Here is a 14,151-nt window from a genome sequence, read left to right on the forward strand (position 1 = left end):
GAGTCTCAAGTACCTTAATTTGAAGAAATGTCTAGGGTTATTTTGATTATGCCTGATTTTCGCTTGATACGTCTTGTTTTCAGTCCCTAATCACTGTTTTGATTCCACTGTTCATTTCTGAATTTAGTTACTCCATATTCTGCATGCTTTAAGTGGTTTTTGTGTGTCCTATGATAACAGCACAGAAAGTCTGAAGTAGAACAGAAAGCACCCAACCCAGTAGCAGGCCCCACGCAGTTACCAAAAGTGATTTGGTGGCTGAGTGAATGCAGTGGCAGAGTACGTGCAGGCAGGTCCCAACCGGCCGTGCTGCTTTGGGGAGGCCGTCCTGTCTCTCTGCGCCTTTGTTTCTTCCTTCTTAAAATGAGATGGACGAGGTGCCTGTCCTTGGGGTGCCAGAGGGCCCCTGAAAGCAAGCGGCTTTGCCCGGAAGACCAGCGCGCTGCGAGTTGTAGGACAATGAGTGGGAATGAGGAAGCTGTGTTTGAGCCCTGTTTTACCACTTTCTGGCTCTGAGACCCCTGGCAAATGGGTTGTCTCTGACCCTCAGCTTTCTCTTCTGTAAAATGGGACTCATTATGCCCACCTTGTAGGCTCACCAGGAAGATTAAATGACATAAGAAATGTAAAGTTTCCAGCACACAACAATCTTAACTTGTGTTCTTACCATAGGTATGGTAAAATCCCAGGCTATTAATAGGCACTGAGAGTCAAAACAACAGGGTGACAAAAGGAGAAAGTAATGGTCCAAAACCTTCTCCAGGAGAGTCACTGTGGTTCTGCTGGGGGTTCAACAGGAGCTCCCTAGCCCTCAGGGCAAAGAGGAACAGGGTGGCACTCCCAGCTTTCCTCCTGGCGGAACCCTGGCCCTGCTGCCACTCCGGAGAAGCGGGCCTTTCTGAGTACGGACTTCAGGGAGGGACAAACAGCCGGTGTCTCTGTGCCTGGGCCACCAGCAGGAGAGCCGCTCATTCAACACAAGTCTGTCCCCTCTTTCTTCTGTTACACAAACGCTGGCCTGTGGTGCACACTGTCCTGTCCCCTGGAGACGTTTCCTTTTGTATGCCGACCCGTCCATTGGCTGTACGTTATTATAGATATCACTGTCATTCCAGTTCTGCTGGGCTTGTAGCTTGTTTTCTAATGCTTTTTTGCTACAAACGGTGCCCCAGTGAGTAACTTCCCATACGGAATTGTGGGCGTACTGATGTGTATTTAAATGTAAGTTACGAAACTGCCATCAGTGTGAGCTTGTCATCGGTGCCTCACCAAGCCTCCCCCCTTGTCTCTGGTGCAGATGGTGGCCGAAGAACCCTGTTTCGAGAAGCCGAAGAAGCTTTAAGACGCAATTCACGAACAGCCCCCAGCAAAGTCCAGCGCCGCGGATGGCATCAGGTCTGGAAACGGGGGCAGAGTCGAGACCGTGGCCCCATCTCACACTCTAGAATGAGGAGTGGGGTTATTTCAGGGACGGAAACATAGTCAGGGCATCTGGGATCTCGTGGGCAGTGGTGGGTGTGGCGGGGCGCTGCAGCCGTGTCCGCTCCTGTGTGTGGCTCTGGCCCCTGGAGAATGGCGGAGCCCGTGGGATCCTCCAGCCTCTCTCCACGTGGTCTTCTCTTCTGGAGTGTCACAGGCCAAACTCACAGCCCTTTCGTGGGGATGCATTCATGTAGCTGATTTTATTGAGCACCTACTATGTGCCAGGCACGGTCTTAGATGCCAGGGATGTGGTGGGTGAATAAGACAGCACCCGCCCCACAGACCTGAGATGCAGCTTTGGCTGCTGCTGAGGCTGCCACAGCCAGTATCTTGCATTTTTGAGCCCCTACTGGGTGCCAGGCATGGGCTCAGCTCCTGCGTTCCGTTTGCCTTCACAGCAGACCTACAGGGTGCCTTCCAATGTCCTTCCTCTTTCAAAGGCGCTGAGGAGACAAATGCTCAGAAAAGTTAAGTGAGCTTTCCAAGGTCAACTGCCAAGAAGTGGCAGAAGCAGGACTCACACCCAGATCTTTGGGCCCGAGCTCGGTGTTCCTCCACAGATAGTCTGTATACCTCACCTGGCAGGTACTTGCGCCTCACCAGGGACCTGTGCATCACGACCCCCCTGCACATCCAAATTGTCTGGAAGGTTTTTAAAATACTGATGCTCAGGCTCCACCCCCCGAGATTCTGACTCATTTGGTCTGAGGTGAGGCTTAAGTGGTGGTACACATGCTTTTTAGTCCTGTGCTCACCAAGATGGGAAAGTGCTGCTTCTAACATTTTGCACTGTACCATGTGTATGGGTCTGCAGGTAAATACTTACAAATACTTTATCAAACCAACTCTGGAATAACGCTGTAGGTCTGTAAATATCTTCATTGTGCCGCTGAAGAAACTGAGGCCCAGAGAGGTAAGGTCACTTGCTCAGAGTCACACAGCTACCAAGGAAGAAGGGTAGGCTGAGGTTTCAACCCTGTACCTGTGACTCCAAATCCAGTGGCCCTGCGCTTCTCCACAGAGACATTCATGGGTGTCTGGTTGAATGGGGAAGGGTGCTCCTGCCAGCTGGCTCCGGTGCCAGTGAGCAAGGCCTGCGGGGCTCCGAGCCTGGAGGCCTCCTCTGTCCCCAGCAATGCATGTTAATTTCTCATTAATGAGGCCATTCTCCACTTCTCCCTTCAGACTATCCTTCGAGCTGTTCTGAGTGCCTTCTGCTATCTGGAGCCATACTTGCTTCTTAGACTGTGACTTAATGGCTGCCCCAGAATCTGTGCCATTTAAGACTTCGCCCAAGATTGATTAGCATCCATCCCAATCTCTCCCTGTGGTCCCACACATCACAGGGCCTAATCATGGCAAAATTCCTGGCTTCCTGATGCCATGAATGCTGTGATTGTCCTTCTGCACTGTACCAGTCAGCTGTCAGCCAGCGCATAACAATTGACAGCACTCAGGCCATTTTCATCCGGAATGAATGTAATGCAGGGAATCTGGTGCTTCCCAAGTCCTCAGGCTCTGAGCCAATCCTCCAGGGATGGCTCCAGTGTCTTCGCAGGGGCCTGCCAGCAAAGCTGCTGCCTGGGACACAGGGAAGGTGGGGGGTCAGCGTCAGGAATGAAGAGGCTACTGCCACGCGGATGGCCTCAGAGTGACACTGCTTGCTAGGGCAGCTCTGTGACGAAAGACCCTGTCTAGCCAAGGTGGGACATTGCTGAAAAACCCGTTTCCTCCACCTCTGTGCGGAGCACAGAGGCCGCCTCCAGCTCACTCTGCTTTCCCTGCCCCGCACCGCAGGTGGGCTTGCCTAGGTCGCATCCTGAGCCCCAGCTGAAAGGGAGTCTGGGGAAGTGTGGTGTCCGACTTTCCGGCCTCTAGTGAACAGGAAGGTGTCTTAGGAGGACAGTGGAATGGCTACTGGGGGTCATCCTACCCCTGACCATTTCCGACCAGATCAACCACCCCACCCTCCCGCGGTCCTCCCGCCCAGCCCTCAGAGATCTAGATGGACCGGGAGCCTTCAGTGGTGATGAGCGGACTAGAAGCCGCGTCAGGAAAGAAATCATCAATTGAGCAAACATTTATTGCCATGGGCCAGGCCTGGGCGAGGCTCTGGGGTTAAAAACGAACATTCGGATAAGGCCCCGTTCCTGCCCCGGAAGACCCGAGGGTGTGGGCGCGGGAACCGCTGACCTGGGAGGGAGGCGGGGCGCTGCCTGCGCCCACGCGGAACACCAGCCTGGTGGATCCGGAGTGAACACGCCTGCGGCCCAAACTTGCCCCCAAATAATGTTTTTCAAACTCACGCAGTTTAAAAAAAGACTTAGTCACTTGCTAACATTTAAGTTAAAAAATTTTTATATACTTTTTAAGAAGCTCTGTTTCTGCTTTTCTAGAAAAAATAGGAAGATCTGGCCCCCAGGCTGGGCTGCCCTCCCTTGGGCAGCCACTAGAGGGAGCCCGGGAGCAGTCTCCCTGGTTAGGGCACAAGCCCATCTGTTTGCTGCGGTCCCCACCTCTCCCATGTGTCCTGGAGCTGAGGCCCAGTGGCACTTGCAGTGTGTTACTGCTCTGCTACTGTTTCTCGTACACTTTTCCATTTCCAATCTGGCCCTTGAGGACATGTCAACCTGTGACGTCCCACTGGGAATAGAAGGGAAAGGGCTTTGGCCTCACAGAAACTCCTGCCTAGCTGTGTGCCCTGGAACTGCAATGTGACCTCTCTGAGCTTTAGGCTCATTGTCAATAACCCCTTCCAGGCCTTCTGGGAACGACGTGTTCACAGGGTGTCACGGGTGGTCCATCAGTGGGGCCGTCTGCCCATGCTTCAGGCAGCACCATGTGGCAGTGGGTGACCGGCAAGTCCAGGGAAGTGGTCAAGAGCACAGACTCGGGCAAGACGCCCGGGTTTAAAGCCTCAGCTGCACCATTTACTGGGTATGTGGTCCTAGACGAGCTGCTCAGCCTCTCGGTGTCCGTTTTTTCTAGTGATACTGGTGTCTGTCTCGTAGGGTAGGTAATGAGGATTGGACGAGCCGATGTTTGACGAGGGTTTCAAGCAGCGCCCAGCAGCGCAGAGGGAGCCGTCAGTAAACACACAGCTGTGTGATCGGTGCAGGAGCAGATGCCGAGGGCGGTCTGCCTGCAGACATCAGGGCTCTTTACTCTTCACCCGTTCAGTCCCCCACTCATCCTGTGGCCGAGTACGGAGCATCTGCTGAAGTCTGGGGACGTGTGTGCTGCGGTCAGCACAGTGAGTGTGGCAGGCCAGGCCCGCTCTCTGGGTGCTTACATTTCCAGGGCGTGAGTAGACAGGCCGAGGACAAAAGCAAGCAAAGAAACCAATGCCGTGGAAGACAGGAAAGAGTAGCACAAGATGGGCAGTGTCTGCTGAAAGAGTTGCCCTAGAGGGGGTGGGCCAAAGGCTTCCCTGGGGGCCGCATCTGGGCTGACCCCTGAAGATGAGATGGAGCCACTCCTGGGAGGCCTGGGGCGAGAGCCTCCCAGGGGAGGGACCAGCGAGGGCTGTAGGAAGTAGAGTCAGGCCGGAAGGAGGCCGGGCTGGCCTGTGCGCAGAGGTGGAGAGGGGGGGTGCGAGGGTTTGGGGGTCACGGGTCGAGGGACTGGGTCACACTGTGCCTGGGAGATCCCTGGAAGGAATTTGGATTTTATTTTAAATGTGAGGAGTTCCCCAGAGGGTTTTCGGTAGGAGAGGGACATGTTTGGGCTCAGGCTGTAGAAAAACGTGCAGCTGCTAGGCATAGAAGGGCTGCTGATAGGGCCAGGTGGCTGCGGAGGACCAGGCGGGAAGATTTGCAACAGGGCTTTCTGTGAACGCAATTCAGCCTTTTTTTCTTTTTACTAGCCTTCCCCAGTCTCCACCTTGCACCCCTGCACCTACGCGCTACCCCCGGCTTTCGATATCACTTCAGCTTTTTTGACCCATCAGGCCTTCTCTATGTCAGCTTTTCATTCCCTCAGTACTTCTCTGTTGTCATGTTCCAAGGGAGAGACCCTCTGATTCTCTTAGCCCACCTCTGCCACTCGGGTCACGGCCTGGACTCTGGGTCGGCCTGGACAGACGCCACTACTGCCTGGGCCGGCTGGGACTGGGGGTGGGGGCCGGGTCTGACGATCCACGCACAGCCTGCCTGCCCTGGAGCTGTTCGCTGAGCGGGCACGGGCCCCCTTGACTCCACTGAGGAGGCTGTGCACAAGATGGTAAATGGACCCCATGTGCCAACTGCACTGTCATTGTCCTGAGGAAGAGAGACTGGATTGCAGTTTCCTTTGGCTATAAGTAGTAGAGTTAAGAAGCAAGTTTCTCCATGATTGGAAGTACTTAGGGATGGATTATGGGTGTGTGTAGGATAGAGATGAAGCCAGCCTCTCTGCCCTTTTGAATGGGCTCCACTCTCCTTGGAGGCAGCCAGGGCTAGGCAGAGTGGTCAAGGTAGCAAAGTCTCCACTGGCCAGTTCTCTGAAGCTGCCCCATTAGGAGAGGGGCCACTGTCCTGCCCCCATCCTTTGGTTACTCCTGTGCCCAGCAGAAGGGACAGGTGGGGCCAGTGGTCTTGTGCACTTACACCGGCTGGGTCGGCAGAGGCACAGCGGTCCCAGCGCACAGGGAGCCCATCGGCCCGTCCACTCTCCGCTGCCCCGTCTCCCCCTGCCCCCACTGTTGCATCCCCGTACTCTCCAACCTGTGCTCCTGCCGTTTTTTCCCCATGTCTCCCCTCAGCTCTCTTGAGTCACACAGCCCCTCCCCGCTGACCAAGCCCAGTCCCTTTGGCTCTTCCAGCACAGTAGACTTTCCTTCTTAGGGTCTTGCCCAGCAACTAGGAAGCCCTTTGGGTAGAGCTGCCCTTGATGGGGAGGGCTGCCTCAGGCTCAGTGGCCTGAGGATGCCTGGGTTACAAAGTCACAGTCAGCTAAACGCTGGCTGACCAGCTGCACCTGTGAGACTCTTCCCGGAACTCTGCAATTCTGGGGGATCCGGGGAGGTGGATGGCATTGCTTTTTTGGGCTTCTGAGCTGCCACCTGCACCGTGGCATGTATCGTGGTGATAAATGGGTTCTGGTTGGTGCTGTCCTCCCTGCCCCCCACCTCGCCATGTCTTGGCCTTAGATCTTTCTGCTGCTGTCCTCAGATTAAGATTTATGGCTTCCTTGGCCTTGTAATACGTGGGTGGACAGTGGCCTAATCAACAGAGCCGTCGTTTACCAAAAGCTGTCAGATTTGATGAAAGTCATCAGCTCTTAGCGTTAAATTGGTAGTGAAGGGATTGGCCTTCCAGCAATTTACTGTGGGGTGGGCTTTCCTTAAAGGCCTGAGAAGCAAGTTCATTACAATTATTACAGCAAAGGCTTTGCTCTCGCTCCACTGTTGTATCTGGTTTCCTGCTGTGGGCCAGGCAGCTTTAGCACCCCCTGCCCCCCGCCCCGAAAGCTCATAGTGAACATGTGAAGCACGGGGCTCCCTTCCCTTTATTTTCCTCCTTCTGAGTTTTGCAAACCCCTGCAGTGAGGACAATAAATGGAACAACCCGTAAAGCTTCGGCCTTTACGATGACCTTGCATGATCCAGAGTGTCAAGCACTATTATTTGCGAGAGATCAGACAAATCCGGGAAGAACAAATCAAATGAGGTTGATTTACTGCCTGCCCCAAACCTGCCTTTGCCAGTGTCTTTAGAACTCTCCTGCCTCTAGAGGGAGCCATTCACATGTCACACGACCCGCACAGCCAGGCAGGGCAGCCCCAGCCCTGATCTTTTTTCTTCTCTAGTTGACAGTAAGCTTTCACGGGTACCTCTTAGAACAATCTGCTGAGAGAAGGGCAGCAGATACCCTGAGCAGGACGCTGGCCTGGGTGTGGCTGAGTATGAAAGCAGCTGGCCTTGGGCTGGCAAACTGGAACATGGGTGTTTGGATGTCAGGGCTTTTCAGTTCTGCCTGGTCCATGGTTGATACTGCAGAGGTCTCCCCAAGTCTGGGTACTGCAAGTGGGCGGGAGAGAGCAGCTGCTTAGAAACACCCACTTGGGGCAGAGCAGCGTGCCAGGCAGGGAGCCAGCCAGGAGCTTGGGCATCATCCTTGCGAGGGTGTGAAGGTGGGAGGCAGGGAGCTGGCATGCCTGGGGGCTGGGCTGGAACCTGCCAGCCGGGTGCTCTCTGTGGGGAGGTGGGCATCGTTGTGTGGGCAGGGCTGCTCCTCCTCCTTCTCCCACTGGTGGCAGAGGCGCCACCCTGGAGCTGCGGTGGGGGAGCCTGCCAGATGGAGGGACAGTTTATTCCCCCCTCTGGTACTCACTCAGCATTTAGAAACTCTTTCTGGATCATATTAATTTTGTCATATGTTGCTTCATAAACACCTTCTTCCATTGTGTGTGCTGTGTACACAATGCACCAGGGCATTGGTTTAAATTTTTTTGTATCTTGACATGTATGCAGTCAATACTAAGTGAGGATTTGTTGATTAAGTGCCTTCATGCCTACTGCAAATCTGTCTCCTGACATCTCGGTAAGGTGAGCAGGTATGCTGAGCTCCTAGGGAGGGAGAAGGATAAGCTGGGGAAAGGGAGGATGGGAAAGCTGCAGAAGAGAGAATGGCACATGAGTGCTCCTCCTTGAATACTGGAGCTCTTTCTCACATTTATAATTCAGATCAGGCCAACAGAGTAGCATGAATTCCAAATCTCTTACTTACCAGTGAATTCCCCCATTCAGGCATGGCTGGATCCAGGTGCTCAGACAATGTAGCAGGCTCTTCCCCACCTTCCAACTCTGCTTTCCCCCATGTTTCTCTGTGTGGTGACAAGAGGGCCAACAGCAGCTCCCAGCTTACATCCTGTCTCCTGCTATTGCATGACTCTGACTCTCCTGAACCAGTTACCCATTCACTGTGGGCCAGAGGAGTCTAATACTCAGATTGGCCAGGCCTGGGTCATGTGCCCACCTAGCCCTGGTCTCTGTTTAACATGAACACTTGGTTTAGGGTTTTGGAAGGGAGGATTTACTAAAAGGAAATGAGGGTGTGTTTTTTTTACCCTCACCTGAGAACATGCTTATTGATTTTATTTTATTGATTTTTCAAGTATATTTTATTGATTATCCTTTTACAGTTGTCCTATTCTTTTTTTCTCCCCTTCATTCCCCTCTGCCCTGTACCTGACCTCCCTCCAGCATTTCTCCTCCTTTGTTCATGTCCGTAGGTCATACATATAAGTTCTTTGACTTCTCCATTTCCTACACTACTCTTAACCTCCCCCTGTCTATGTTATACCTACAAATTATGCTTCTTACTCCCTTTATGTTTTCCCCTGTTCTCCCCCTGCCCTCTCCCCACTGATAACCCTCCATGAGATCTCTGTTTCGGTGATTCTGTTCCTGTTGTAGTTGTTTGCTTAGTTTGTTTTTGTTTTGTTTTTGTTTTTTTAGGTTCAATTGTTGATATTTGTGAGTTTGTTGTCATTTTACTGTTCATAGTTTTGATTTTTTTTTCTTAGATAAGTCCCTTTAACATTTCATATGATAAGGGTTTGGTGATGATCAACTCCTTTAAACTGGAGCTTATCTGGGAAGCACTTTATCTGCCCTTCCATTCTAAATGAAAGCTTTGCTGGATAGAGCAATCTTGGATGTAGGTCCTTGCCTTCCATGACTTGGAATACTTCTTTCCAGCCCCTTCTTGCTTGCAAGATTTCTTTTGAGAAATCAGCTGACAGTCTGATGGGAACTCCTTTGTAGGTAACTGTCTCCTTTTCTCTTGGTGCTTTTCAGGTTCTCTCCTTATCTTTAACCTTGGGCAATGTAATTATGATGTGCCTTGGTGTGTTCCTCCTTGGGTCCAACTTCTTTGGGACTCTCTGAGCTTCCTGGGCTTCCTGGAAGTCTATTTCCTTGGGGAAGTTCTCCTTCATTATTTTTTCAAATAAGCTTTTAATTTCTTGCTCTTCCTCTTCTCCTTCTGGCACCCCTATGATTCAGATGTTGGAATGTTTGTTGTCCCAGAGGTTCCGAAACCTCTCCTCATTTTTTTGAATTCTTGTTTCTTCATTCTGTTTTGGTTGAATGTTTATTTCTTCCTTTTGTTCCAAATCGTTGATTTCAGTACCAGTTTCCTTCCCTTCACTGATGGTTCTGTGTATATTTTGCTTTATTTCACTTTGTACAGCCTTCACTACTTACTTTATTCTGTGGCCATACTCAATCATTTCTGTGCATATCCTGATCACCAGGTTTTAAAACCTGGATCTGATAGGTTGGCTATCCTATCAGATAACTCCTATCGGAGTTAGTTGGCTAACTCCTCATTGCTTAGTTTTTTTTCTGGAGTTTTGATCTGTCCTTTCATTAGGGCCATATTTCTTTGTCTTGGCGCATCAGTTAAGTTGTAGGGGGGTGGGGCCTTAGGTATTCCCCAGGGTGGGGCAGCCCACGTCATTGCATTGCGGTGCTGTATGTGGGGGAGGGGTCAGAAGAGAACAACTCCAGTTGCTTGGCTCTGTCGCCCTGCTTCCAAGAGACTGGTAGCTTCTCCCACTGCCACAACCCCCACAGATTTTTACATCCAGAGGTACTGAGGCCTTATCTTGGCTGAGCTGGAACCCTGGGTTGCACAGTCTGTCTTACTCCGCAGTTATTCCTCCCAGTTTATCTGCATGCAAATGTGGGACTGCCTTGGGGCCAGCCGCTGCAGCTGCTGCCTGGCCTGCTGGGTCAGCCAGCCACTGCCTTGGCTGTGTCCTCTCTGCCCTGGCTGCCTATCTCCAGTCCGGACGAATGTTTCTTCTTTAACTCCTTGGTTGTTGGACTTCCATATAGTTCAATTTCTGGCAGTTCTGGTTGTTTTTTGTTTTTAAATTGGTATTTCCTTCTTTTGTTGTGCAAGGAGGCACAGTGTGTCTGCCTATGCCTCCATCTTGGCTGGAACTCCCCACATGTTGATTTTAGAGAGAGAGGAAGGGAGAGAGAGAGAGAGAGGGAGAGAAACATTAATGCAAGAGAGAAACATTGATTGGTTGCCTCTCATATGCACCCCAACCGGGGACCAAACTTGCAACCCAGGCACATGTCCTAACCGGGAATCAAACCTGTGACCTTTCAGTTTACGGGTTGGCGCTGCCACCAACTGAGCCACACTGGTCAGGGCAGCGTGCTTTTATCAGAAGGCAGGGGAACACACGCTGGACAGGCAGAAACAACAGCACCCACCACAGAACCACCTAGATGTTATGTTACATAAACTTTAACGTGCGTAAAAATCACCTAGGGTCCTGTTGAAATGCAGATTCTGGTCCCTGGCTCTGAGACCGGGCTTGAACTTCTGCATTTCTCACAAATCCTCCAGGGAAAGCCTGAGCTGCTGCTTCAGAGACGGCACCCGGAGTAGTGAGGCCCTCGTTCAGACCCTCCCTTTCTAGGCGGAGGAACAGCAGTCCATGGAGGGGCCTGGCTGCGTCCCAGGCCTGGGCCCCTTGCCCAGCGAGGCTCCCTCTGTGCCGCTGCCCACCCCCTTCTCTCTTGTGCCTGCTTCAGCATTTGGGCAGCTACTGAGCGGTTCCTGGGAAGGAGGGAGGAGCACACTTTCCTTGAAAATATCATGGAAAACCCCTCTCTGTGATGAAATTTGGAGCTTTTACAGCTTCATCCTGGTGTTACAGAACACAACAAGGGGGGCCTGGGATGATATACTATTATTGAAAGAAGGCCCCAGGTCTGTTATGTCCGCTGCCAGAGGAAAGACGTCTCTCAATGCCAGAGATTTGTGAAAAGGAAAGGAAATGTTTATTTAATGCTATACAAACTTAAAGTAGTGACCTAATGTCTTTACCAAAATCCCAAAGTCCCTTAAAACACCCACAAACAGACACAGTCCTTCCTTCCTTCCCCCTTTGCCCAGTCCAGAGTACTGTATCTCAGGAAAGGAAATAGAAGTCCATGGCTCAGGCAGTCCTCTGGTTCTTCCCAGTTAGAACTCCATCTCGACTGGGAGACCTCCCTGGGTTCCCGGCACCCTCAGCTGAGTCGCCGGGATCTCTGCTAAAACCAAGTGGTGGTTCCCCCTTCTAAAGCTGTGGGCGGGGGGGGGGGTCCCCACTCTGGCAAAGGCATGTGGTCCTCTCTCCCAGGGCCATGGGAGTCCCCACTCTGCCAAGGCCGCGTGGTTCTCCCTCTCTCAGGGCTGCGGGAGTCTTCACTCTGCTAAAGCTGTGTGGCTCTCTCTCCAATGGCCATGATCCTCTCTGCACCTCCACAGCCACATGGTTCACCTTCTCAGGGCTGCGCATGGCTCTCCTCCTCTCAATGGCCGCCAAGTCTGGGTTTTTAATCCCTGCGGCCAATCTTCCTCTGCAGCCTCATTTCCGACTCCTCCCACACTCGGCTTCACATGCCAGAACTCGTGTCCTTCCAGCTTTACTGGGCTGCCATCATGAGTCTGGGCAGGCGTGGCCCCATGTCCTGGAGCCAATCCTCTCTGAGCTCCCACGCAGGTGCTGTAACTCAGGGGACCCGCCCCCCCAGTTACATCTGGGTGGGGAAGTTACTTCCATTCCCCTGGCTTAGAGCTGATCACAGCTATTTAACATATCTAAGCGACCAGCCAAAAGCTATAGATATGTTAAATGACCAACCCAGAGGTTGGCTGCAAGGCTGTTGCTATGCAAAATAGCTCTCAATGGCCCTGCTCCATTTGTCCCTTCCCCCAACCCACACCCTGGGGTGGGAGATGGAGACATCTTAAAATCTCCTGGACACCTTAAGTTCTGGACCGCATTTCAAATGCCCATTTGGGGTCCCCCCTCTTGGCTGCACCCTGTAACACTAGCCCTAGGCAGGAAAGCCCCCAGGGGTCCCCTGGCCTGGAAGCCCCGGGTTTTTGCATCCCGGGTAGTGCTGCCCTCCGTGGGCCCCGCTGCTGACAGGAGCCAATGCTCTGGAGCACACTGACGAAGCCTGGGAGGCAGCGCGGCCACACTTGGAGCCCGAGCCCAAGGCAGCGAGGCTGACGGTCATGAGGAAGGCGGAGCGAAGCGTGTGGCTCCAGAAATAGCGGGGCGCAATGCCAAGCGAGAGCCCTCTGGAGGAGGACAGTGTCCTGTGGCAACTCGCTTCTGTGCCTCTTCCACCCCCTGTTCCCTGACAGGGCGGCTCCCTGCCTGCCTTTCCCAGGCCCTGCTGCTCTCGCTAGGGCCTTTTCCTTGAACCATCTATGGTTCATGCCTGGTTCCTTTTCTGAGTGCCAGATGTCCTCAGAAATTCTTTAGTTTTCCTCCGTCCTCCCCCAAGGGCCTCTGTAGTAGCACAGGCTGGGCCCACTTACTCTTCAGGTGTCTGCACGCTCAGCTGTGGTCTGAAAATAGTAAATGTAAAATTCCAGAAATAAACAAGCCATACACTTTAAATACCACACTGTTTTGAGCAGCGTGCTGACAGCTCACGCTGTCCAGCGCCGTCCTCCACGTGACATGGGCCACCCTGCTATCTGGCGTCTCCGTGCCGCACACACTGCCTGCCTGCCAGGCCTCAGCGGCTGTCTCGGCTGGCAGACCAGGTGCATCACAAGCACTCGTGTTCGAGTGGCCCTTGTTTGACTTAATGGTGCCACATTCACATAGTTTTACTACAGGACGTTGTTATAATTGTGCTTTTTTTTTAGCATCAGTTACTGTTGTAAAGCTCCCACTGTGCCACGTTTGTGAGTTAAACTTTATCGCAGGTGTGCATGTATAGAAAAACGCATAGTGCACATAGGGTTCGGTACTGTGTGCAGTTTCCGGCATCCTCGGGGGTCTTGGGGTTTATCCCCTGTGGATGAGGAAGCACTAGTGTATAGCATGGTGGGTTAGAACGCTGGTTGGTCAGCAAACACCGGCCCCTGAGCCAAATCTGGCCACAGCCTGTTTTCGCAAATAGTGTTTTTTCCCGTTTAGTCATTACCCATGTGTCCCAGTTTCTGTCCCTTCACTGATGGTTCACAGCCGTGCCCATTTGTTTAGGCATCATCCATGGCTGCTTTTAAGCTGTAATGGGACAGCTGAGTATTTGACACAGACCCTATAGCTGGCAAAGCCCAAAATATTTACTTTTTAAAGGAAGCTTTGGCTCAGCACTGGTCTCTGGAGCTGTACTGCTGGGGCTCCGATCCAGCCTCTGTGGTCCCCCAGCGGTGCGACCTTGGGCATGAGCGGCTCAGAGGCTCGTGCTCAGGTTTCCCCGGGATCACCGTGAGGCTGACTGAAAGAGCAAACAAACGCGCCCAGAGCACGTGGAGTGCTGACCAGTCGCACTGAATGAAACGGCACCTGGCGTGAGAGCACGGACGGGGCTGAGGGGTGGTGCGGACATGTCCGAACTGCTGAGTATCCCCCAGGGCACCTCAGCTCCGGCCTCATGTTCCGCTTTGTCAAGCCGATGGCTAAGTTCATCAGCCCTGTGGGGAAGCTGGGTCTTACCGTGGGCATGGTTTTAACACTGCCAGGGTATGAGGGGAAATGCATGGTCTAAATCATTATCCCTCACCTGGGCAGTAGATTCAGGACACGTGGGTTGGTGGACCTCCTTCTTTGCTCAGTGCCAGGACTGCACTAGGGTGAGACCCAGGGTGGACGTTTAAGGAGAACCTCCCTCTTGCGTTTGTGCGCTGGGAGGGAGCACCACCTTCACCG

The 14,151-nt window shown here is 52.7% G+C and overlaps 1 protein-coding gene across 1 annotated transcript in view; it reads left to right on the forward strand.

Moving 5' to 3' along the window:
• Positions 1-14,151, forward strand: part of KATNIP (katanin interacting protein) — a 190,991-nt gene that overhangs the window by 62,061 nt on the left and 114,779 nt on the right. Inside the window, exon 5 of the mRNA XM_036021187.1 lies at positions 1,298-1,395. Coding sequence (XP_035877080.1) covers positions 1,298-1,395 — 98 coding nt within the window. The remainder of the gene's footprint in view (positions 1-1,297; positions 1,396-14,151) is intronic.

Source organism: Phyllostomus discolor, chromosome 3 (genome assembly GCF_004126475.2).
Source record: "Phyllostomus discolor isolate MPI-MPIP mPhyDis1 chromosome 3, mPhyDis1.pri.v3, whole genome shotgun sequence".
Taxonomy (NCBI): domain Eukaryota; kingdom Metazoa; phylum Chordata; class Mammalia; order Chiroptera; family Phyllostomidae; genus Phyllostomus; species Phyllostomus discolor.